At 38.9% G+C, this 24,178-nt stretch overlaps 1 protein-coding gene across 3 annotated transcripts in view; it reads left to right on the forward strand.

The window, feature by feature from the left end:
• LOC139454232 (serine-rich adhesin for platelets-like) overlaps positions 1-23,428 on the forward strand; it is a 117,577-nt gene extending 94,149 nt beyond the window's left edge. For 2 of the 3 annotated variants that reach the window (XM_071235832.1, XM_071235833.1), the window contains one exon: positions 20,449-23,428. In XM_071235832.1, the coding sequence (XP_071091933.1) occupies positions 20,449-20,594 (146 nt within the window). In that variant the 3' untranslated portion in view covers positions 20,595-23,428. Of the gene's footprint in view, positions 1-7,927; positions 7,959-20,448 lie in introns of all 3 variants that reach the window. The other variant, XM_071235834.1, reaches the window with a different exon arrangement.
• The last annotated feature ends 750 nt before the right edge of the window (positions 23,429-24,178 follow it).

Consider the following 24,178-nt stretch of genomic DNA (forward strand, 5'->3'; position numbering starts at 1 on the left):
CCAAATCAGCAGAGGACAGAAAACAGATCATATGCTTGAGAAATGTAACAAATTTCAATGTACAACTTACTTCTTTCCATCTCCAAAATGGTTGCAGAATGTAAGCCTTGATTTAGTTTACATGTTCGACTTTACCTTGACGAATAGGACTAAACTGAATCTGTAGGTAGGAATATTGTTGTGGTGGAGCGCTCTGTCTAGCTCTGTGGTCAAACAAAGTGTGTCATATCTGCCATTAAAACAGAATTTGTCTTCTTACACAGGAGCTCTCAAACTGTTGCCATTACTGACCATTTTGTGTGGAAATATTTGTTATGTTGTACAAAAGCTCAGGCTTCCTGAATACATTGGTTTTTTTCATACTTTTCATGTTCATCCTTTAAAGAAAATACAATAGTTATGACTGTATTTCTTTAAAATTCTGTCATAGTTGAGGTTTGAATGTAAATCTAACATATATGTGATGAGAAAAACAGTTGCCTCACACTTTCTAATCAATTTGTATTCCTCATAGACAGGCAAGCTTTTTATCTTTTCACAATAAGTCAAGATTGAGAGAATCTAGTTCACACACATTTTCTATATTGACCGAAAGTGCAGGGTCCTTTAGATAAACCAGGAATATTCAAAATTGTGTAATCAGTCAAAAAGATCACTAATTGGATAACGTTAAAGCTTGGAAATAATTTGGGGAGCTGATATGGAATTTGGCATAGGACTCAAGTCCTTTTAGCCATGTGGTCAGTGTTGGGGGAAAATTAGTCAAGGAAAAGGCGGAATGCGCAATCAGATTTTTCCAAGAGAATAAATAGGCAAAGGAATATTATATTGATTTTTATCGCCCAAATGTAATATTATATGCGTTGAATATTAAATACCTTACAGTAATAGAGCCCCTGCTTCCACTGTGAGCAATGGCGTCCGCGACACACGCTGTTAAAAACAATCAAATTGATTGGTCGATCCATATCAGGTATAAATTCAGATTACTTGTGCGTCAGTCGTGACTCCAATAACACTTTACTTCACAAATTAATTTTGTTGGAAAATATAATTTTGTAAAATGGAAGTAATCTTTCAGCTGACTGATTTGCAAATGCTGATAAAATCTTCATATTTGGAAAAATCGTAAATGAAGGCCTGTTATCTAACTACACAATATATGTGTCCTAGTTTGCACATCCAACAGTTGATGCAGTCTGCATGATTGGGCAGAAATGCTGCTAGAATTATAAATGTGTTAATGAGGAGTACATTCATCTCCAATGCCTGGATTCCATTTTGTTGATAACAAATACATGATGATTTTTCCAATATTCAAATGAAGTTCAACATTCTCTATATATTTCTTTTGTAAGCAATACTTTTTAAATTGAATGTGACATCTTCTAGAATAATAGGTGCAATTTAGCTTATGATCAGAATACATTAGCCATGTAATTGTGCCAGGATTACCATTAAAATTTGGAATGATCCCAAATTGAAAACCATTATGACAAACTGTTGTTTGAACATGTGTTTAGATTGTTTTGGTAGCTTGATTATTCATACATTACTTATCCCCTTTTATTACTTTATGATTTTATCATTCAACATTGAAAGAATTTGCATTTTCAAATTATTTCATATGTAAACAGTTTTACTGTAATATGATAACAAGGCCATTAGCATTAAATATTTCGGCACTGATGTAATAATTCAATACAATGAAAAAATCTATCCCCTCTGAGTGATAGTACTTTGACTGCATCATGTTCAGTAAACCATGTTGTTTGAAGTGGCAGGCTCAAATACAGACTGAATGCTGTCGCAGAAACAATAAATTGATACAGGCTATTGCACTGTGTTGAAGCTGAAGGACTGGCAGCCTCTCACACAAAGGGAGAAAACTCCTGTCTACAGCCTCGGGTTATGTCTAAGAAGGCAAGAAATGCTTCATTGAATTTGGAGTCTACTTTTAGGACTTTTCATTCTTGACCATGTGGCAATAATGTCGGAATCTTTAGATGTGACGACATTCTGAATATATGGTATTTGTATCATTAAATGTTTTGACAATTTTTAAATTTTAAATTTTATCTATGATATGGCTAGAGAATTATGTATTTGATGTTTCAGTTATTTTTATAAATGTAGTTAATCTACTGAGTACAACTGCTTTCAGACTGATAAATATAATTTTATACACAATGTTTGTTGAAAATCATACTGTGAGTTATTCTGTGTCATCACATTTTTTTATGTTGTTAAGCTTTGCATGCTTTGAACATTTGGTGAAATGTAATTGAAAGAACAATGAGTATATGCTTTTAGTCAGATTGTTCATGTTAAGCCCATATAAACATCATATTACTTCATTGTCAATACAACAAAATGCCACTGAGGTATACAAAGGTCTTTAATCTTGGTTCAGGTTGGGGATTCCAAATCACTACATTTAAATCTAAAAAAAATATATTTCCATACAGACAGTGTTTCTCACAATATACATGTTTTTTTGCAAGTCAAATATCAATTTGATTCCTGAAATCACCTGATAATTAATTAATGGCAGCACTTTTTAAAATGACATTTGAGGGCACTTCACACAAATTTTAACAAACAAAAAAAGTGAATTTATTGCCGAAGGTGTTTATTTCTCCAAGCATAACTAAAGCATGAAACACTAAATCTCTTAGAGACTACTTCGCTCCATTATTAAAATTTCTAATCTATCAAATGACATTTCATTTAGTCGGAGCACAATCTAGTATTTATCAGTTGACCTCTTGAGGGTATTCCTTCCCATGATAGAACTCTCTAACTGAGAAGGTTAAAAAAACATCCTAGGAGCATTTGCTCTTTCCAATTATAAGTTTGTGAAAGCTCTAAACCTTTTTTTAGAATTAGTTTACAACTCAATATTAGGATGATCAGAAGTGTAAGGTGTTTTTCCTAAATATAATTGTTAATACACAAGTGTGTTAAATTTGATGATACAATAATGACATGTAGCTCAATTATTATGAAGCCAATATCTGAGATGATGTATATAAGCTTTCTGTTAATGATTTTAAAATTCAGAACTCCATCACTTGCAATCACATGATTGTAATTGTAAGGAAGCATATTAGTATTATTTCCTCTTTCGAACCAATCAAGGAGATGTTAAAAGTATCACACTGGATTTTTCCTATCATATCCAGTGCAAATTAGATGGCTCTACAAGTCGTAAACAAACAAAATTCAGATTTGAATTATTATGACACATTTTGCTTTTGCCTCTATGGAAAATATTTATTGATTAATTCAAAATAATGTTTAGTTCATCCATTTTTAACATATAAGAATGTTTGCATAGAAATGGAAATATTTCTATCCCATTCAGAAACATATTTTATTGTGGAGTTCTGAAAGAGTGTTGGTAGAGTGTGGTTTTAATGAGAGAGGTCCCCTTGTGAAGAGGGTCAGCGCCGATGGGTCCCCAGTGAGTTATCTATCTTCCTTATCATGGGTGAGCTAGCACACTGACGCTTTGTTGGCCTATTAATCACTGACACACAATCCCCAATTTTCGCACAATGATTAAATTTTGCCCTCAGTATCATCATGGATATTACAGATTACAGTGATTAATATTTTCATTTTGCTGGCAAAGATCCCGATTAAGTCCCTGTAGCTTCAGACGATCATCAAGGAATAATTAAAAGTTTCACAAATAACAGTCATAAGATGGGGAAATTTCTTTGCTAGGGTCTATCCCACCAACACTATCAGCAAATGATTAAAAGTTGTGTCTATAAACGTCAAAAAGCGGGGAAATTGCAGCAGGATTCCAGGCATCGCTGTGGATTATTATCCCAGAATAATTAAAAGTGTCCTAAATAACGAAAGTTAGATTGGAAAATTACCAAGAAAAAAATCTGTGCATCCCAGTTTGGTGAAAAACGAGCAGTTTGGGAGTTGTAAATGACACAGTCGTCCTTGGATATGATATTACTGAGATTTGAAAGTGATTCGGGGGATGGCGTTATAATCTTAGCCATTAATCATAATCTTGAGCAAACTTGTGATCTGTTCCCTCTAGGACTTCATTACTCAAGATAGCCAAGTTTGTCCAACTCCAAGATTCACCTCTTTCTATCCACACTGATTGAGCTTTCTTTGTAATCTCACTTAATGCCCTTACTGCTCCAGGGACAGATGATTCACAAGCCAATGTTTGCAATACATACCAATATAGATTCTTACATATGGTATCTAAATTGCCAGTTGTTATTAGAAGTGTGTAGAATTGGTGTTTGGAAAGGGAGACAGAAGAGATGTGGATACAGCAATGACTGAAGCAGATGAGGATAGTAACCATTTGGGGGAGACAACTGAAGAGCACTGGGAACAGTGTTGTTTTATGGGAAAACAATGATGACAGATTTGTTACAGTGTGTGTTAGGTATATAGATGAGAGGAACAATAAAAGTGCCAAAAAAGTGCTGTACTCATTTTTTGTAGAATACCAATTCATGTGAACATATGGTAATGCACTATTTGTGTAAGATGTTTAGAGGATGCTACATGATTTGTCTCTTGTACTCCCCCTGAAGATCAGATTTCATGCATGACGTGATAGATTTAATCCTGTATAATTAATTTGTTATATCAGCTATTCCAGATCTTACATTACTTCAGAGACACATGTCCTCAGTTGTATTAAATCACAGTCAAACACAGGTGTCCTTGTTGTCTTACATCATAGTCAAACACAGGTGTCCTTGGTTGTCTTACATCACAGTCAAACACAGGTTTCCTTGGTGTTCTTACATCACAGTCAAACACATAAGGTGTCCTTGCTGTCTTACATCACAGTCAAACACAGGTGTCCTTGTTATCTTACATCACAGTCAAACACAGGTGTCCTTGGTTGTCTTACATCACAGTCAAACACATAAGGTGTCCTTGCTGTCTTACATCACAGTCAAACACAGGTGTCCTTGTTATCTTACATCACAGTCAAACACAGGTGTCCTTGGTTGTCTTACATCACAGTCAAACATGGGTGTCCTTGGTTGTTTTACATCACAGTCAAACACAGAAGGTGTCCTTGGTTGTCTTACATCACAGTCAAACACAGAAGGTGTTTTGGTTGTCTTACATCACAGTAAAATACAGGTGTCCTTGGTTGTCTTACATCACAGTAAAACACAGGTGTCCTTGGTTGTCTTACATCACAGTAAAACACGACCGCCTCCGTGGTCCTGTGGTAGAGCGTCCGCCCGGAGAGCGGAAGGTCCAGGGTTCGATCCCGGGCCGCGTCATACAAAAAGACGTTAAAAGATTGTACTTGTTGTTACCCTGTCTGGCGCTCGGCATTAAGGGGCTAAAACAAGGACTGGTCGGCTCGGAGTCAGTATACTGTGTCTGAGTGGGGTATTCATGTTAAACTGCGGCATGGTATCTCAGTGAGCTAGCACTATAAATCGGCATCAGTCCGGACTAGTACAAGCAGCCACACACACACATACACGTGCATGCACGTCGCTATATAAGTGCAATAATCTTGGACGCGACGTTAAACCCAATTTCACCTCACAGTAAAACACAGATGTCCTTGGTTGTTTTACATCACAGTCAAACACAGAAGGTGTCCTTGGTTGTCTTACATCACAGTCAAACACAGAAGGTGTTTTGGTTGTCTTACATCACAGTAAAATACAGGTGTCCTTGGTTGTCTTACATCACAGTAAAACACAGATGTCCTTGGTTGTCTTACATCACAGTAAAACACAGGTGTCCTTGGTTGTCTTATATCACAGTCAAGTACAGGTGTCCTTGTTTGTTTTACATCACAGTCAAACACAGAAGGTGTCCTTGGTTGTCTTACATCACAGTCAAACACATAAGGTGTCCTTGGTTGTCTTACATCACACTCAAACACATAAGGTGTCCTTGGTTGTCTTACATCACACTCAAACACATAAGGTGTCCTTGGTTGTCTTACATCACAGTCAAACACATAAGGTGTACTTGGTTGTCTTACATCACAGTAAAACACAGGTGTCCTTGGTTGTCTTATGTCACAGTCAAATACAAGTGTCCTTGTTTGTTTTACATCACAGTAAAACACAGAAGGTGTCCTTGGTTGTCTTACATCACAGTAAAATACAAGTGTCCTTGTTTGTTTTACATCACAGTCAAACACAGAAGGTGTCCTTGGTTGTCTTACATCACAGTCAAACACAGAACGTGTCCTTGGTTGTCTTACATCACAGTCAAACACAGAAGGTGTCCTTGGTTGTTTTACATCACAGTCAAACACAGAAGGTGTCCTTGGTTGTCTTACATCACAGTCAAACACAGAAGGTGTCCTTGGTTGTCTTACATCACAGTCAAACACAGGTGACCTGGTTGTTTTAAATGACATGTCATGTGAAGGTCTCACTTGCTGGTGTGTAGCTCTACACCCTGCCTCGGTGTATTGGGCTCATCAGGCCTTACCGCTACGTACACCGGTAGTCAGAATGTGGAGTCTAGTAAAATTTCTTTCTTTGGGTCTGCTAACATCAGCTGCTACCACCAATCCATACTCTGAAAATAAAATCAAGAGAAAATAATGTCTAGATTCACATTCAGGCTGGTAGACTCCAAATGTGTGACACAAACCGAAGAAATATGACTATGGTGGCCACTTAGTGCTGCCACTGTTGTCACCTCACTCCACAATTTGCTGTCAAAAGATGCATCTCTCAGCTGTCAGGATCTTCAACCAGTCAAGAGTTTGAATCCAAAAAGGATATTACATATGATTTTTTCCAGTACCATACTCATTACTGTTGTAGTTTAACAGTTTAAAGTGATTGTTAGGCTGTATGTAAGCTTACCATATTGACGTCTGTAGGTACTATGGGAGGACGAGTTAAGTTAAGCCTAATTAGTTTCTATGCACTTGCTGTGAGGGCCATGTCACATGGTTTGCTAAGTCTTTGTACCAAAACTGTTCAGGTTACTTCAAGTCAAACCTGGCCTGTTGTAACCACAGCAGATCCAGATATATATGGGACACAACTCGGTAGTGTTTCCGCCGACCATTATTAGGTGTTACCCTCCATGAGTTTTTGTCCCCCCGTCATATAATGCAGGGAGTCACTATCTTGTCTGTTTGTCCGTCAGTATTTTCTTTCCGGAGCTTAACTTGAAAACCATCAAAGATTTTTTCATCCACACTAGTCTTGGTACATGTATAACCAGGGACTGAAGTAGTGCCTTTTGCTATTGTTGGGTCGGGGAATTTGTCATCTTCTGATGACTCTGATTTGTCCTGTTCCGGAAGAACAATCACACTGAGACATCTTTAAGAGATAGATAGGCTGAAACCTAACAACATTGCAACCTTCATCTAAGAGCATAGGTGGCCTAGTTGCCTATGCTGTGTCCCTCATACATGACAGCTACCTATGATCATGGGTTCAAATCCCATATTCTTCCTGATTATGTTTCTGTTTTTCTACCCCTGCTCATGGGTTTCACCAAACTGGTAAACATCTAGAACTTACATCACTGAAAGTTTTCCTTCTACAGCTAACAAAAACAGTTCAAAGCAGATTTAAACCAACCCTTTACCTCACTCACTGTCACCTTCAGTTTTTCCTCGGGAACAATTAACACAACATTTTGACATCTTGATGATCTAAGTCATGTGATGAAGTTTAACTCTTGAAACATGAAGTCTGTATGTGGATAGATTCCAAATTAAATGAGAACAATTCTATAGACCTCATCTCAGCTTTTCTTGTGTGATTGGGTTTTCAGGCATAGAATTATCAGCTCATGATTGTCTTATATATAGTCGTAAAGAGAGACTATACTTTCAAAACAACATCATTTATTAAGAAATGTGAGAATCATGCTGTAATTAGGAATTTTATTCATTTTTGATTGACCTAATTTGTTTCAGATTTGACGATACTAAGACTGACATAAGAGAGGTATGAGATAGATGTTATATTGTGTTTCTCCAGTATTGTTTTAATATTGCTTATTGCATGTGTGCATGATACTGTATTTGTAGTTAGTAACCTGACCCTTCCATTAAGGACTTCTCACAAACATGTGTTCAGTAGTTGATAATGATTCTGCCAAATCTTCTGTCATCTTTGTGAGGAAATGGCTGACAATTATATCATCATGTTTTCAGAAAATATGGTGAAACCAAATGCTCTTCAAAGCTATTTAATCAGCATATATCTGTAAATGTGCTTTTGTGATGACTGTTCAATCTTTCTTTCTGCTTTATAGGTGAACAAAATAGGCAGAACTAAAATCTGTTTACATTTTTTTTCTCTTTTTTTTTCATGAAACCTTTTGGAAAGCTTATCATACAAACTTTGTTGAACGGATTTCATTAAAATATGTTATTGTAATCAAATCACAACTATTCAAATGCGTTTCCTCCTGAACCATTTTATCATCCATATTTTATGACAATTTGCATGTGCTATGCATGTAACAGCTTCTACCTATCATAGATCATCGATATAGTTGATGGCCTTGTGTGTTGTTATTGTTTCAATAACTTGGATGCTGGTGTAACCTGCTGACGTGCACAGTTGCTTGCACCATCGACCACTGGGTGTCATACAGCCCATATAGTGTGATCCAGCTGTAGTTTCCTGTGTACTCACTCATTTACAACTTGTCTGCAAATTGATGCTGGTATTATGCTTATGACCACCCTATGTCTATCCCTTACTAACACACTTTTACTTCCTTCTTGATTGTATTAACTTTGTCAGGGCACAGGTGGCCCAGTCGTCTAAAGCACCTCAATTCGCTGCACAGAGTTGCATCCCTTAGGCGTTTTCCAGAAACCTATGGTTGTGAGTTTGAAACCCACTTCTTCCGATTATGTTGCTTGGTTTGTCTGCACCATACCCATGCTCGAGGGTTTTACCAAAGTGGTAAATGTCTGAGCCCTGCATCACTTCAGGCTTTCCTCCCACATCAAACTGACATGCCACTGAAATACTGTTTGAGCAGTATTAAACTCAACTCACGCTCACTCACACAATGACATTGATGTTTGAGCTGCTGTTAAGGTGTAGGTGCATTTTGTATCAGTTCTGTGTACAAGGCTGAAAACTGATTTATTGTTATGCCCCACTAACCACTTACCATATTTTCTGGTGTAAGATTTTTTTTTTTTAAGCAAACACCTCACGCAAGATTGTCACTAACTTCGAATAATTATTATGTCAATAAATGTGATAGTTTTATTAAACCTAGGTAAACCATTTATACCTGAACATTGATCAAAGTAGCCAAAAAAGGCCAAAAAGCCAATTGTAAAAAAGGTGTCCAGTACCGGTATACAATAAGAGTCAAATGTTAAAAAAAAAGGCCATTTTTGGCATATGAATAATGAAACTCAAAATTCAGAACAAATATCAATGAGCAACCATGACACAGCAAACAGGTAGCAAAAAATGATGTCATATGAAACAAAGAACAATGTGTATTAAAGAATGTCCATGTACACAAAAGGCATAAGTCATAATAAAAACGCCAAATGGTGCTGCAGTCGGTACAATTGTCCAAGTTTCAGCCCTCAGATGGTAGCTCAGGGTGGAGACTGAAGACAACACTCAGGGGTGAAGTTTAAGACAACAGCAGCCATGTTTATTGATGCAGGTTGAAATGAGTCGAAAAGGTGCATGTTGATAATAACGTGACAGAATGCACAGCGGGACCGAGTGGCCAATGTTCCCGGTTGGAGACTCTCTCTGTCACTTACCTTCTGGCTGTCTCCCTGACTGACCATGTCAGTCGGGTTTTGTAGAGCGAGGTATTAAGTAACATGTGGCAAGGTCATTGTCCCACGTGTATGTATACTCACACGCAACAGAAACACAAGTCTGGTTTGCAGTATACATGTTATTTATTTTCAACAATAAAGACAAGAAATACCAATAGGGCAAGACTGACTAAAATTTGACTGAAGACAGTTTAATGGATTAAAAGGCAGATGACATAATTGTTTTTTTCAAATGTTAAGGGCTTACACAGTTTCTTTTTTTCAAATGTTAAGGGCTTACACAGTTTCGGGTCAATACCCAAAATGTCAGTCAATACCTGGTGTGACCACCATAAGGCATTGATCACTGCCACACATCTCCTGTACATTGAGTGGATCAGACGATTTGTGAAGGCCCTAGGGATCCTCCTGCACTCATCCAGAACAGCTGTGCGTAGTTCATCGGCAGTTGTAGGGACTGGGCGCACATTGTGCAGACGCCTTTGAACCTCATCCCACAAGTGTTCGATCAGGTTCATATCAGGGCTGAGGGCTGGCCACAGTAGAACACGGATGTTGTGTTGTTGCAGAAAGGCCATGGTAGCTCTGGCAACATGGTGACGAGTGTTGTCCTGCTGGAAAATGTGGTGTTGATGTTGTGTCAAAAATGGAACAACATGGGGTCTGATCACTTGGACGATATACCGCTGAGCAGTGACGCCGTGTCCCCAATCTTGACCAACATTCAGAAAGCTTATGTATCCAAGTCTCGCATTAAGTCCAATCCCTGCCCATATCATGCCGCTAGGTCCACCCCATGGATCCCTTTCCACAATGTTTCTGTCAGCAAAACGATCACCTTGACGCTGCCAAATTCTGACTCTTCCGTCTGCATGGGAGACACAAAAGCGACTTTCATCAGAGAAGATGACACGCCTCCACTCACGATGATGCCAATTGTGATGACCTTGTGCCCACTGAAGTCGTGCATGTCGATGCCGTGGTTGGAGAGCAGGACGACGTGCTGGTCAGCGACATCTGAGGTTGTTAGAAAGAGATGTCGGATCACAGTGTCCCGGCTAATGTGTCGATTATGTGTTCCTATGGTCTGTCCAGCACTGTCACTTGCAGTTAGGAACGGATGTCGCTATTGACGGGTAATCTGCCGATCTTGTCGAGGTGTGGTGACCCTAGGACGACCACTCTGAGGAAGGTCATCTGTGGTCTGTGTAGACGGTAAATTGTGGTTATGTTAACGTTGAAATGACGTGCAACGTCTTGGACAGACTCTCCAGCTTCCAAACGTCCGATAGCCTGGTTTCTCTTAATTTGAGTTAGGCGTGGCATTGTTGACCAAGGAGTGGTATGTCCAAGAATCAGCCACAGTTTTATACCCACTAAAGTTCGTGATAGTTCGTGCATTTTCGATTTCGTGAGGAATGGGTGCATGATACCCGGGGTCCGGAAAATTTAAAATCCCAAACGGACATTTGCATTTAGGCCACGCCCCTTCAAATAGCGTATTTTAGTACGACTTTTCACACAGTACAAGTTTACGTATTCATAATATGATGAATTATGAATTGTTTCAATTTAAATTGTTTAATTCACCGGACAATTAATGACAAATAATATCATTTTACATGGAAAACATACGTTTGTTTCTGTTATAATAACGATCTGTTAATGTAGCGAACAGTCTAATTAATATTCCTGAGTTATATTTTCATGAGTCTGCTCAAGTGTACGTGTTGTAACATCGAGACTATTATCCCATATTTGGTTATCACGTGACCTCACGGGAAAAGGGGTTTTTTTAAACTAAAGATTTTTTAAAAAACAAGACAGATAATTTAATCACAAATACTAAAATATCGTTGATAGCAATAGTTATTTGAATACTTTTTTCATCTGTACTTAATTATTGACCATAAAAAAATTTGATATCGATCGTCCGAAAAAGCAAAATGGCGGTCAATCAAGATTCAATATACGACTAGCTACTGAAAACAATAAAATCTGCAAATCCTCTTTGTATGTCAACCAAGTGAAAGTCGTTAGCCACGACTTACAAAATGATCGTCCAGACTTTGAGGGTTTGGCAGATCCGCTCGACTGATCTGCATCAGTCGACTGGCAATCGTCACGCTTTCGCTACTTGTCTGATGTTATGTATCGTAGCATTGTGAGGATAATGAGGTACATCGATGATGCAAGGTATTTATGAACAGTTGTAAACATCTTTCACTCAAATTTACAAGATGTTCTCAGTAATTAATCCTCGATTAATCAGTGTCAACTCAGTTTATTGCCTATTACAGTGATTGACCGATTGGACTATCATGTAGGTACGATGTATTTACAGCAATCAAAACAAACAAAGCTTGTCAGTGTAGTTAATCTTCATTGTGTTGCAACTGCAGACAGAAACTGCTCAGTCCTTACTGTTGATCATGTCCGGTCAAAATTTAAGAATGTCCGGACAATACTTTTTAAAATGTCCGGTAAGCAATATTTTAAACCGGACATTTGAGATTCCGGCACATATGACGGTTTCCGGACCCCTGCATGATACCCACATATTCATTGAAATGGTGCGTTTTGGCGATTTGTACATGCTAAAACTCGTATCAATTTATGGTTGCGTGTTTGTTACCTATTTGCTTAAAACCACTTGCGTTTCTTTTGTGTGCGAGTATATATATGTAAGATCCGGCGACGAAAGGAGGTGTTAACTGAAATTTATAGAAAGCGCTGGACATTTAGGGTCCTGCCCAGAGAGGGGCTTATGATAAGAGGGAATACGCCGAATGTTTGCTGAATATATTAAGCAGACAAAGGGCATAGAATTTCGGTGCACTTGGAAACATATTGAACCAGTTAGGTATTTAGATAAATAAAATGTTAAATAAGTATTGAAATGGTTTGCATTATTTTAAAAAAAAGCATTGAAATGGTTTGCACTCTAACACTACATTCCGAGTATCTGCTAATTTTCCGCTGTGTATATGGCAGAAGCATGCAATGTACAACACTATGCAAAGTTGCACAACACAGTCACTTATCACGTCATTCCTCGTGCACCACCGTGTGATACCACATAAATGTTGGAAGGATGGCATGCCTTTAGTCAGCAACGCCAGGAAAGCGTGATGTTTTGAAAAATGGAGTTTTGTTTGTAATAAGGCCATTTGGAAATCAGACATCATAAAGTTTCAGGCTTTATTCATAGTTTCTTTTCATATTAATTACAAATAATTGATATATTCAAATGCAATGGCATTAAAAAGTAATAACGAACTAATCATAATGAAAGCTGAGATATTAATGTACATTGGACTGTGTAAAAGATATATTGGCTAATCCCCATGAATAAACATAATTGTCCTTGTTTCACGGATATTGCAAGCACCAGGTGGTGGTAGGCTTTGTCCAATGCTTCATGCCAACCATGTTCATGTTTATGATGTCACAGTGGTGTAATGGGCACCTCGGCGTCAGTATGCACATTGCATGACTGTATCTTTTATACAACGGAATAATCAGATATAATTCGGAATTTTGTACAAATTGCCACGCCATCTTTATTGTAAATGTTGTTCTGTGGCGTACTGTGTCATTGACAATCTTTAATACACATTGTTCTTTGTTTCATAAATTAATAATGAGCAGGGGAAGGGTATGATGCTGACAGACCAATGAGGTCAATTTGGAATACGAATCCACAAACAGCGGATCCTGACACAACTAAGAGAGGCAATTGAGCATGCAGATTGCTGAGCCTTAGATCACTCAGCTCCCATACCCATTTCCCCATTGTGAAAGGTGCCAATACATGTATTTGCAATGGCATTTTCAAAATGTGACTCTGCAAATGTTCAGTAGACATTTTACTATCCATTTTCTTCGCTGCAACTAGGACACTCGCTATGTTTTTGAACAAAAAGTTTTGTCTTGCTCTCAACTTTACCATTTTCTTTTGTAATTATGTTTCAAGAAAATAGCTCGGACAGTAACAAAGAAGGTGACTACCAGCTTGAGTAGATTGTATTGGTTTAGGTTTGTTTGAATCTGAAGACAACCTTCAGAAACTGTCATGGAAGGCAAAAAATTAGATTTAATTTCCCCCATTTTCCAAGTGTATAGCTTGAGCCTCCAAGATATAGTAGCATCAACATTGAAGCAAAAAATTGCAGGCTGTAAAATGATCAAAAGCTGGGTGATTTGGCCACTTTTTTTGCAATCTTTGCTCAAGTGTAAAATGTTAGTTCATTAAAAAAATCCCCATCATGCCTGACTGCCTCAGATTTTGTGTAAACTGATTAGTGAAAAAAGCAGACAAAGGCTGCAGAAAATGACCACATTCAGACATAGTAATTAGCTTCGTAAATCACATTTTTCCTCGTTAATTGGGATATTGGATCAGAATTTGTTTGACCTCGATAAGTATAAATCTATTTTCGATCAAGTTGTTAGAGGAAGTGATCAGCCATTATGAGCCATTGATACTGATGAACTGACCAATGAAATGTTACCCAATCTATGATGTACAGATCATAACAGAGTGGAACAAATCACAAAACATGCACCTGAAGAAGAAGACAATAGAAGGTAGCTTACTCAGATACAAAGCACAATGGATGGCAACAAGTGTCATACTTTCTCATGTGAGTGACTAAGTCAACTGCTTTGCATTGTGGTTCACATGCTGGTTTAGATATTATGAGTATTTGTGGAGTTCTAATATATTGGAGAAAGTATTGAAAGTAGATGAATGTATTTCTTAAATGTTAATCAAACATACTTCCTATTACATTATTTCAACTGTACCACATATTATGTACTTTACAGAAATTGGGTATTTTTTTATTACAGTCCAACCTCACATAGCCGGACACTTGCGTTTTTTCCATATCTCCCGGATAAATTAATTTCCGGATATCATAATTCCTTGTCTGTTACCTCCCCTGCCCAAATTCTACGGAGGCAAAAATAACTATATTAAATGAATGCATATGATTATTTGAGTATTTTGCACAGTATATATTCATTTCACGTAAATATTTTCCAGTTGGCGAGGTTCCCAGATATCTGGGTCCGTACAAGCAGGGTTCCACTGTATATTCCATGACAATGATAAGTCAATGTTGCAGTGTTCATTATCCAGGAAATGGCATTAGGTCATGTGTCCTTGGCTTAAACCCAGAGCATGATTGCAGGGGATACAAATTCACATAAATATTGAAAGAATATCAACAATTTCTGTTTGTCATATGAAAATTTAGTCGGTCCTCGCTAGTCCATTCCGGAACTTTATGTAGGAGTCAGTTCAGAGGATTACTCCTCACCAACGTTTTTGATGTCAAGGCAAATTACAGACCCTCTAGAAGATCAAAGGATTATTAATTATTGAGTGTTATAAATCTAAGTGCACTGGGAAAATGCTGGCCATATATAATTGAAGATTCTAAAGTCATTTATATGAACAAGATGAGTGAAATGCTTACGTATGCTGACTGGCATTATTTGAAGAATTGAAAATAAAAAAAAGAACACATTATTTGTATCATGTTAGCACAAACATTACTTTGATGCCATTTATATATGTTTTTTATGAAGAAATTGTTAACCACTTTGTCCCACTGGGATTCTGGGGAGAATTGGTCCCCAGCAATCTATACTGGTTGTAAGGAGCAAGTAAATGGATCGGTTGGTTAGACTTGGTGACTTGGTTGATGGCATGTCATCATACTCCCACGGCATGGATTGTTCTCACAATATCAGTCCTTGGATTGTCTGGTCCGACTTGATTCCTCACAGGCTTAACGTCATACTGCTGGAATATTGCATATCTGATAATACAAAGTAGGCCTGTCATTGATACATATGTACATATTGATGTATAGATGAAATGTCTCAAAGTACCATTTTCATACACAACTGCAGCATATTGACATCAATGTAATCTTGAAAAGTTCTGTTGAATGTAGACCAGCTATCATATACAATGATTTTAATTGAGAATCAGTTGATATCTTCTTCAACAGTAACACATCACCATTGTAAAAGCACACCACCACCACATAAATCCTTACAGATTAATGAAGAAAGCTTTTCTTCAGACAGACCATGCTAGGTAGGAAACATACATATGTAACAATTGGATTCAGCTATGTCCCAACTCGTCACCAAACACAGCAAGATACCTTTGCCTGTTGAGGAGGATTTGTTATCAGTGCAGGTGAGCTGCACGAACTTAGCACAATCTATGCTTTGCATTGAGGTTAATGATAAAGGCACCAGACCTGTTGGTGGTTATCGCAAGCCATTTCAAGTGCTGATAAAAGTAATGGAAAAGTGCCAATTATTAGTCTGCAATATTTCAAGTTCATTTAAAAGAGAAAGCATTTAAAATATTAATTCCTTGTAGTTTTTCATATCATTTCATGGGATTCTGAAGAAGCTTCTTAGACAGCTTCCACAGTAAACTATTTACAGGCAACTGTCATGTTAGATTGTACAATATCTCCAAGCTATTCTTGGGCTGGGAAATTAATGATAATTTTGGCACCCCATGTGTTGAAAGTCTGTCTGTATTTGAGATTGTTACATAACAGGAAATGGTTTGCAAGGAGGAGAAACAGTGGTGCTTCTCTACACAAATGTATATGTATGTACCAGTCCACCCCCACAAGATCCTCATTTGAACTAAGGACTGTTTATGCTGACTTCCTTTGTGTAGAGAAGCATCATTAATCACACGAAAATAATTAACATCATTTGGCTGAGGCATTCTAACACATCCTGTTGTTTTGGTGTGCAGTTGTCCCTCCATCAGGTCTGCAGCATGCACATGGGCAAATTATTATGTCGTGGAAGGATGCGATGGCTGTAGCTAGGTGTAGAAATCTCTCGCCAACGTTTGATGTTGGATCGGTTACACATCGAAATGTCACTGGATGATTTCTGAATTTAAAAACTCCCCGCATGAACTTTTAGAAATTCATTTGTTTAGATCACAGTTTTTGTCGCTTCTTGGGGTAAAATGTTTGAAATGATGAGATTTTGGCAAATGTGCTCCATATCTGTCAGCCAGTGGCATGTGAATCATTTATAACAGTGAACACTGGGCATCTAAAGGCTTTTCACACTTACGAAAATTAAGCTGGAGACGTAGAGACAATTAAAGTGGGGCTAATTGCCTGAAAATTTTCAATCTCTGTGGTGAAAATCAATGCGGGGTGAATATTTCTCCTGACAGATTATTGCAGAGAACACTCTCGCACCTCTGTTAATTAACGAGCTCGGTGACGGATGCATACTTAGCGCGTTGGGCAGGTTAATTAGGTGTAAATTGAAATTGGAAAAATGTCAGTCTACCAAATGAATTTTTGTGTGCCCATCTGAGCTCCCGGTATCTGTCGAACCATTATTTGCACCAGGCAGCTAAAAACAGCTGGTTCGAAGAGGGGATGAAGATTAATTTTTTACAATGATCAACTGTTTCTTCATTTACGAGACCTAACGCTTTGGTTTTTGAGGGCTCTAATGTGTTTGTACGACCTACGTCTAATGTAGCGTACATTTCCCCGTTGGTCATTAACGCAAGGCGCTTTCACCATTTCCACAGAGACCCTGCTGACGATTTTAAATTTGCAAATTATGCAAATGAGCAATGATTCTTTTCATTTTTGTTGTGAATTTTCCCGGTGATGTCATGCAAATATGCATGAATAATTATAACCTTCCTGAAATTCAGTTATACTGTTGTTTCAAAGGGGACTAGAAATTGAATATCACAGATTTTGTATCAATGGAAAACGTTTGTCGTAAATTCGTTTTTCTTTGAGGCCATTCCCTTGTTGATTGAAATTGAAATGTCTGTTTAACAATTACATATTTCTCATTTGTTTCTGTCTGTTAGATTTGATTTATCAAATTTGGCGATACATTTTACATAAACAACATCCAATTACTATGCAAATTTCTATCTGTGCTGCACAATTAAAATTGGATCATAAGTTTTAAATTGAAATGTCGGAAAGTGTGTGAGGTTTTGAAAGAGTAATCGCAGTGAAGTCTCAATTTAATTCCACCGAGATTACTGTTCTGTGAACATTTGCAATGAATCTAAAAACAATCAAAGTTCACCTTCCAGTTCTGTTCTTTGATTAGGAAGACAAGATTAAAAACATTTGTCTCCATAGTGTGTGTTTCACATTTGTCAGTGTTAACAACATCTACGTCTGGAAGTTTTTTTATGCACTCAATAGTTTTAGCTTAATATGTCTTACAGTGAGGTATAGTCTCTGCTTGTCTCTGCTTGTTGATTATGTAAGTTGTAGAGGTACTGTTTCTGTGTTTGTTGATTATGTAAGTTGTAGAGATACTGTTTCTGTGTTTGTTGATTATGTAAGTTGTAGAGCTACTGTTTCTGTGTTTGTTGATTATGTAAGTTGTAGAGATACTGTTTCTGTGTTTGTTGATTATGTAAGTTGTAGAGGTACTGTTTCTGTGTTTGTTGATTATGTAAGTTGTAGAGATACTGTTTCTGTGTTTGTTGATTATGTAAGTTACAGGTTACACACAACCAAATGTTTTCCCATAGACTTCTATAGTAACATTATGATTTTTTTAAAAATAACTAAGCATTCAACAGCTATTACCTGTACGTGTATGCACAGTTTGGCCTTAGAGCAGCAATAAAAAAAATAAAAATGACTAGCTTAGCCAGCTCCTTTTCCGAGTACCGGAAGCTAAACACACCACCCCCAGTTTCGCACCAAATGTCACCTACTTGAAAATAGTTGTGGTCACATTCAGCATAAGTCATCATGTTGAAAAAGACAGTACTAAATATAGAAAAACATGGTCAGTTTTAATAACTGGATGGATGTACATTTGAAAGACATAAAAATCTTACAGAATATCCTCCAATCACAGCCTGCAGATATCTCTCGATCTGCACTGAAGGCTCCCTACGAAAACAGCACTCTCCAAACTGGTACCGATTTGGTGTAGTAGAACCTGTAGAGGTACTGTTTCTGTGTTTGTTGATTATGTAAGTTGTAGAGATACTGTTTCTGTGTTTGTTGATTATGTAAGTTGTAGAGGTACTGTTTCTGTGTTGGTTGATTATGTAAGTTGTAGAGATACTGTTTCTGTGTTTGTTGATTATGTAAGTTGTAGAGGTACTGTTTCTGTGTTTGTTGATTATGTAAGTTGTAGAGATACTGTTTCTGTGTTTGTTGATTATGTAAGTTGTAGAGATACTGTTTCTGTGTTTGTTGATTATGTAAGTTGTAGAGGTACTGTTTCTGTGTTTGTTGATTATGTAAGTTGTAGAGATACTGTTTCTGTGTTTGTTGATCATGTAAGTTGTAGAGGTAATGTTTCTGTGCTTGTTGGTCACTTCTTCAGCAGGAACTATATAATGCCAACTTCAACAAGGCACCAGGCATATTGGATTAGCTCTTCCATCAGAGTACTGTGAAGTACTGTTTCAACTGTATACACAATACTTTCATCAGATATCCAGTATGGCTACATGGATCATGCTAAAGAATTACTCTCATTTACCACATCTCTATGTACAGACGCTAGACACACATCTATGTACAGACTGTAAACACATCTCTATGCACAGACTGTAGATACATCTCTATGTACAGACACTAGACACATCTCTATGTACAGACACTAGACACATCTCTATGTACAGACAGTAGACACATCTCTATGTACAGACTGTAGACACATCTCTATGTACAGACGCTAGACACACATCTATGTACAGACACTAGACACATCTCTATGTACAGACACTAGACACATCTCTATGTACAGACAGTAGACACATCTCTATGTACAGACTGTAGACACATCTCTATGTACAGACAGTAGACACACATCTATGTACAGACAGTAGACACATCTCTATGTACAGACACTAGACACATCTCTGTGTACAGACTGTAGACACATCTCTATGTACAGACTGTAGACACATCTCTATGTACAGACACTAGACACATCTCTATGTACAGACTGTAGACACATCTCTATGTACAGACTGTAGACACATCTCTATGTACAGACACTAGACACATCTCTATGTACAGACACTAGACACATCTCTATGTACAGACTGTAGACACATCTCTATGTACAGACACTAGACACATCTCTATGTACAGACACTAGACACATCTCTATGTAAAGACACTAGACACATCTCTGTGTACAGACAGTAGACACATCTCTATGTACAGACACTAGACACACCTCTATGTACAGACTGTAGACACATCTCTATGTACAGACACTAGACACATCTCTATGTACAGACACTAGACACATCTCTATGTACAGACACTAGACACATCTCTATGTGCAGAGAGTAGACACATCTCTATGTACAGACAGTAGACACATCTCTATGTGCAGAGAGTAGACACATCTCTATGTACAGACACTAGACACATCTCTATGTGCAGAGAGTAGACACATCTCTATGTACAGACACTAGACACATCTCTATGTGCAGAGAGTAGACACATCTCTATGTATAGATAGTAAACCGCTTGCACTGTTACTTGGCTCTCTTGTCAGGAACACAGTAATCATAAGCTGTAGAACATTTGCACAAATAACATCAGACTCATTCACTTTCCTTTTGTTTTCAGGATTGGACTTGAACAAGAAAATCCCTGGGAAAATGACTGATTACCTGAAATGGAAAAATCCATATTTGTACAAACTGTTAATTAATAAATGTGTCCTAATGTCAGCTTTGTCAGATGACGAAACAGACAAGTCTGGCATCACCTAATTCTGTTTATGCTGTCAGCTGATTCCTGCACAGACGTGGCTGTCCTTGATCACAGAGAGGGAGACTGGAGTCTCTGACTTGGGATATCATCCTGGTTGTGAATACCCAACAAAGTGGATTTGTCAGATTATGACATAGACAAATGTTCTCTCTGTTACATCCCTTAACCTACAGCTGACTGTAAGTGGGAAACATACATGTCGATAGCAGGGAAATATACAGTAAATAGTGAGTGGCTATGCTGGTTAGATTGTTCATTTACAGCCACCATTCAAGATGAAACAGACTGACCCAAGACATTATAAGCCTACTGGGTAAGCATTTCATTTATAAGATTGTGAAAAGATGCACCTGTGGGTTATTGTGAATTACCACTGTAGTGTGGACTTATCCAAGTTTGCTTAGCTGCTATATAGGCCAGTGTTAGTTTCCAGGTGGCAAGCATGTTGCCCTGTACAATATAGGCGAGGGTTTTATTTCTTGGTGGCAAGCGTGTTGCCCTGTACAATATAGGCCAAGGTTTAATTTCCTGGTGGCAAGCTTCTTGCCCTGTATACTCTAGGCCAAGGTTTAATTTCCTGGTGGCAAGCTCGTTGCCCTGTATACTCTAGGCCAAGGTTTAATTTCCTGGTGGCAAGTGTGTTGCCCTGTATGCTCTAGGCCAAGGTTTAGTTTCCTGGTGGCAAGCGTGTTGCCCTGTATGCTCTAGGCCAAGGTTTAATTTCCTGGTGGCAAGCATGTTGCCCTGTACACTACAGGCCAGGGTTTAATTTCCTGGTAGCAAGCTTGTTGCCCTGTATACTATAGGCCAGCGGTTTATTTCTTGGTGGCAAGTGTGTTGCCCAGTACACTATAGGCCAGGGTTTTATTTCCTAGTGGCAAGCCTGTTGCCCTAGCTGTATACTATAGGCTAGGGTTTAATTTCCTGGTAGCAAGCTTGTTGCCCTGTACACTATAGGCCAGGGTTTTATTTCCTAGTGGCAAGCCTGTTGCCCTAGCTGTATACTATAGGCTAGGGTTTAATTTCCTGGTAGCAAGCTTGTTGCCCTGTACACTATAGGCCAGGGTTTTATTTCCTAGTGGCAAGCCTGTTGCCCTAGCTGTATACTATAGGCTAGGGTTTAATTTCCCTGTAGCAAGCTTGTTGCCCTGTACACTATAGGCCAGGGTTTTATTTCCTAGTGGCAAGCCTGTTGCCCTAGCTGTATACTATAGGCTAGGGTTTAATTTCCTGGTGGCAAATGTGCTGCCCAGTAAACAATAGGCCAAGGTTTTATTTCCTGGTGGCAAGCGTGTTGCCCTGTACACTATAGGCCAAGGTTCAATTTCCTGGTAGCATATGTGCTGCCCAGTACACTATAGGCCAAGGTTTAATTTCCTGGTAGCATATGTGCTGCCCTGTACACTATAGGCCAGGGTTTTATTTCCTAGTGGCAAGCCTGTTGCCCTAGCTGTATACTATAGGCTAGGGTTTAATTTCCTGGTAGCAAGCTTGTTGCCCTGTACACTATAGGCCAGGGTTTTATTTCCTAGTGGCAAGCCTGTTGCCCTAGCTGTATACTATAGGCTATGGTTTAATTTCCTGGTAGCAAACTTGTTGCCCAGTACACTATAGGCCAGGGTTTAATTTCCTAGTGGCAAGCCTGTTGCCCTAGCTGTATACTATAGGCTAGGGTTTAATTTCCTGGTGGCAAATGTGCTGCCCTGTGCACTATAGGCCAGGGTTTTATTTCCTAGTGGCAAGCCTGTTGCCCTAGCTGTATACTATAGGCTAGGGTTTAATTTCCTGGTAGCAAGCTTGTTGCCCAGTACACTATAGGCCAAGGTTTAATTTCCTGGTAGCATATGTGCTGCCCAGTACACTATAGGCCAGGGTTTAATTTCCTAGTGGCAAGCCTGTTGCCCTAGCTGTATACTATAGGCTAGGGTTTAATTTCCTGGTGGCAAGCGTGTTGCCCTGTACACTATAGGCCAAGGTTTAATTTCCTGGTAGCATATGTGCTGCCCAGTACACTATAGGCCAGGGTTTTATTTCCTAGTGGCAAGCCTGTTGCCCTAGCTGTATACTATAGGCTAGGGTTTAATTTCCTGGTAGCAAGCTTGTTGCCCAGTACACTATAGGCCAGGGTTTTATTTCCTAGTGGCAAGCCTGTTGCCCTAGCTGTATACTATAGGCTAGGGTTTAATTTCCTGGTGGCAAATGTGCTGCCCAGTACACAATAGGCCAGGGTTTTATTTCCTGGTGGCAAGCGTGTTGCCCTGTACACTATAGATTATTTACAGAGTCCCATCATGTAGCTGGAATATTGCTGAGTGCGGCGATCAAACAAAGCAAAATGTGTTGCCCTGTACACTATAGGGCAAGGTTTAATTTAATGGTGGCAAGCATGTTGACCTATACACTATAAGCCTGGGTTTAGTTTCCTGGTAGCAAGCGTGTCGCCCTGTATGCTATAAGTCTGGGTTTAGTTTCCTGGTAGCAAGCATGTCGCCCTGTATGCTATAAGTCTGGGTTTAGTTTCCTGGTAGCAAGCGTGTTTCCCAGTATTCACAATGTTGGAAATTGTATGATATCGATTGTTGGTTTCCTCAACTGTGACATTGTAGACAAGTATTTATTAGGTCTTACATTTCTCCCTCTGCAATGTACCCTTTTTGAAGCCTTAAAGCCAACCAGACATCCTTTCTTACTTGCCACCTGTACACCCACCGCACTCTTCAAGATAAGCAGACATCCAGTCTTACTTGCCACCTCTACACCCACCGCACTCTTCAAGATAAGCAGACATCCATTCTTACTTGCCACCTGTACACCCACTGCACTCTTCAAGATAAGCAGACATCCATTCTTACTTGCCACCTGTACACCCACCGCACTCTTCAAGATAAGCAGACATCCATTCTTACTTGCCACCTGTACACCCACCGCACTCTTCAAGATAAGCAGACATCCATTCTTACTTGCCACCTGTACACCCACCGCACTCTTCAAGATAAGCAGACATCCAGTCTTACTTGCCACCTGTACACCCACCGCACTCTTCAAGATAAGCAGACATCCAGTCTGACTTGCCACCTGTACACCCACCGCACTCTTCAAGATAAGCAGACATCCAGTCTTACTTGCCACCTGTACACCCACCGCACTCTTCAAGATAAGCAGACATCCATTCTTACTTGCCACCTGTACACCCACCGCACTCTTCAAGATAAGCAGACATCCAGTCTTACTTGCCACCTGTACACCCACCGCACTCTTCAAGATAAGCAGACATCCATTCTTACTTGCCACCTGTACACCCACCGCACTCTTCAAGATAAGCAGACATCCATTCTTACTTGCCACCTGTACACCCACCGCACTCTTCAAGATAAGCAGACATCCATTCTTACTTGCCACCTGTACACCCACCGCACTCTTCAAGATAAGCAGACATCCATTCTTACTTGCCACCTGTACACCCACCGCACTCTTCAAGATAAGCAGACATCCAGTCTTACTTGCCACCTGTACACCCACCGCACTCTTCAAGATAAGCAGACATCCATTCTTACTTGCCACCTGTACACCCACCGCACTCTTC

The sequence above is a fragment of the Haliotis cracherodii genome, unplaced genomic scaffold, assembly GCF_022045235.1.
Source record: "Haliotis cracherodii isolate W230 unplaced genomic scaffold, xgHalCrac1.p SCAF_10, whole genome shotgun sequence".
Lineage (NCBI taxonomy): Eukaryota > Metazoa > Mollusca > Gastropoda > Lepetellida > Haliotidae > Haliotis > Haliotis cracherodii.